The sequence below is a fragment of the Penaeus vannamei genome, chromosome 7 (assembly GCF_042767895.1).
Source record: "Penaeus vannamei isolate JL-2024 chromosome 7, ASM4276789v1, whole genome shotgun sequence".
Classification (NCBI taxonomy): domain Eukaryota; kingdom Metazoa; phylum Arthropoda; class Malacostraca; order Decapoda; family Penaeidae; genus Penaeus; species Penaeus vannamei.
The window spans coordinates 42,582,624-42,585,992 of NC_091555.1; the positions used below are offsets into that span (position 1 = coordinate 42,582,624).

A 3,369-nucleotide genomic window follows, 5' to 3' on the forward strand; every position below is an offset into this window, starting at 1 on the left:
TAAATACATACTAGTTGGATGGTTAGATGGATAGACAGATTTTCGGATTGGCGGTAGGGTGATGGATACATATCAGATATCTCTATATCTCTATTTATACATAAATGATAGATGTATAGATGGATGAAGCGATATGGAAGGATAGACGGATGATTGGGGTATTTAAATGGTTTATGGATAGATCGATACACAGGTGAATAGATGAACTAATAGAGGGAAAAATAAATTCGTTGATGAATGCACGAGTGGGTGGATCAGTAAAGACTCCATTAGAACAAAGAATTGAGGAATGATAAATAAAGAGATGTAGAAATAGACGATCGTTATTCTATTATGAATAGGAAGAAATATATTACGGGTGGTATGAGCACAGTGACAGCCCGATAAAGAGAGAGAGAGAGAGAGAGAGATGATAATGAATGAAATAATAGACCATATTGAAAGGATAGATGACTGCATTTCAAGAATAGGTATTCATATGGATAAAAGAGCTTGAAAATGGATTAGAAGGATAGATGCATATACTTCTAAGATGCTTGGGTAAAGACATTAACAGACAAGTGAATACGATCGAAAATCAACTTTTTGATTATTGGATATATTGATATTCACTATGGACGAATTATTGTTTGTGTTGGTATACTAACAAATAAACAAAATACCATACATATATGCAATGGTTTAATGGTAAGATAGATTAATGAAGGTAGTGTTTGTGAGGATCAGTTTCGTTATTGACTGCACCGGAATTGTGATACTTTTACAGTGAAAACTTCCACGTATAAAGCCTTTTATCTAAGTATCTGAATCTGCACAAACTTGAAACATTAAACTGGACCACTTGCTGCATGTATGATTTTACCCTTTACATATGCCTATTTATCACCTTTTTTCCTAAATTATGTATTGATTAATCATTAGATTGTTTGTTTTATACTAGGTTGATAAATTGTTAAGTAATGAAGGTTGATATCAGTAACCTTGATCGTAAAAAATGGTCGCCTAATTGAGGGTAAATTTCTGTCTTAGAGGATTTATTTACATTGAGTATATGATAGTAATTTCAATTCCCTAGATCAAAACAGATCAAGATATAAATCGATTGTAAAACAAATATTCATAAAGAAGTTATGATAATGTGAGCGTGTTAGAATAAAGTTTAAAGCAGTTAGATAGATATTTATAATTTCTTAAAGTACAATAAATCAAGGCAAGATCAGGAAAAAATAACTATAATCCAGGAAAAATAAACATACCGTAATGTGATCCCGTGAGAAAATCCAACGTTAAGTAATCGTTTGTTGACATGTACGTCACCAGTGATCCACGATGGCGACGTCGAAGGATTTTGCGGTTCTTGATTTACAGGTAAATTCACGATTAAAATTGATCTTACAGCTATGTAAAGATGACGACTTGTTTAGAGGATAGCTAGTGCCGAAACTGATATTTAAGTAGGTATGTATTTCATGGTGGAATGTTATTATTCGTAAAATAATACATTAGGCCTTGTCAACTTCGCCAACGTCATCAGCTGTGATGTCAATAAATAAGATAAGTTGACTGTTTGGTCGTAAATGAATTTATGTCGTTGTTGTGTTTGGCATAAGAATTACACGTTTATGTATAGTGTCAGGTTGATTTGAGTTATTTTGAGATGTTGAGTAAACAAAGGATAGGAAGAAAATACCATTAAATAGGAAAACAGGGTTTCTTTGGTTACAGTTTTTGTCGCAGTATTGCACGTGACATTATTTCCTCTTACAGTTTTGTTAATTCTGTAAAATCATTGAGAGTTAATACAGCTGTCAAGATATTTGTATAAATTGTACAATGAGAGTTTTTTGCCAGAAATGACACAGGCAAGTTACTGACCATTTTTTCTAGAAGAAAGTGATTATAAGGATGGCAGAAAAGCCCCCTATTGTTGTTGTACGCATGTTTGGGGAAATAGAGAAGGTGGTGGCATTTCAACATGAGAGGGTTGATACCACTCTCACTTAGGATAGTTTAGTTTAGGTTTGTGATTAAATACCTGGAAATTATATTAATATGCTCATATTCTTATATATGCCATACACCTAACTGCCAGAAATTGGATGCAGCTGCCATATGCATAATACATTTTGTAGCCAAAATAAATAAATTCTGGGCGGCTACAAAATTGGCAGGCGGAGCTTCCCCGGAGTCTGTCCGCCCGCCGGCCGCGCGCCACTACTGCGACGGAGTGCAGCCCCGATACAGCGTCACACTGGCGGGATGCCCGGCAATGTTTATTTTTTCCGGTGTCTTGTATATGTGACACCCGGCATGATTGGGTTAATTGTTTACCTTTTGGTTAAAGGTCACAGTGTGTATGGGTGGTTGTGAAGTCAATAAACCTCCAGTTGTGAAATGTTTAACATAAGTAGTACTTTTAATAAACTTTGCTTCTGAAAGGTGCAATCAGTATTCTGAGAAAACAGAAATATCAACCTATACTTATTAAATTTAACTTAATTATATGTTTCCACACTTTATGAAGAGACCATGTGTACTTCAATTTTGGTAACATCTGATATTTGCTCTTTAAAATTTGATTTCCTCTAGATTAACAAAGACCTCTGATATATGCAGTCCTATACGAGGTAAAGATCTCTCACTTGGTCTTGATTTTTTCATTGTACGAATTACTAAAATACTGAGCAATTTATATTGTGCTTACTAGTTCCAGTGACTATTACTACTATACTTTTTATATAAAATACCTTAATAAGAATCCATTGATAAACAATTTAGTGGGTTACATGCAGACCTATTCTAGGAGTTTTTAAAGTTATCTAGTTAAGGTTGGTATTTCTTCAGATTCAAATCAGAAGGTCTGAAAATAGCAAGTGATTAGGTAAATGACGTCATTATATTTGTGCAGTGTGGCAAGGTACTAATAGATAGTATTACCACTATATCAGTAGAGGCTTATCACATCTCACCAAGTTGGACACATTTATGAGTCAAAGTGAGTGCAAGGCAAAAATTAACTGTCATGTTTTTAGGAAGCACTTTTGTTGTGTACTTACATGAACTACTCTCAAATATGTAATAAGTATGGGTTCTTGTATGGTTTCTGACCTTTGCATTGTCTATATACCAACATGGTTTCTGGCATTTATATTGTCTCTATATCAACATGGTTTCTGGCATTTGTATTGTCATTATTTCAACATTGTTTCTAGCATTTGTTTTGTCATTATTTCAACATGTTTTCTGGCATTTGTATTGTCTCTATATCAACATGGTTTCTGGCATTTGTATTGTCATTATTTCAACATGGTTTCTAGCATTTGTTTTGTCATTATTTCAACATGTTTTCTGGCATTTGTATTGTCTCTA

The 3,369-nt window shown here is 33.9% G+C and overlaps 1 protein-coding gene across 2 annotated transcripts in view; it reads left to right on the forward strand.

Moving 5' to 3' along the window:
- Positions 1–1,295: 1,295 nt before the first annotated feature.
- Positions 1,296–3,369, forward strand: part of LOC113816020 (protein YIPF1) — a 24,915-nt gene continuing 22,841 nt past the window's right edge. For both annotated transcript variants that reach the window (XM_027368041.2, XM_027368040.2), the window contains exon 1: positions 1,296–1,368. In XM_027368041.2, the coding sequence (XP_027223842.2) occupies positions 1,330–1,368 (39 nt within the window). In that variant the 5' untranslated portion in view covers positions 1,296–1,329. The remainder of the gene's footprint in view (positions 1,369–3,369) is intronic.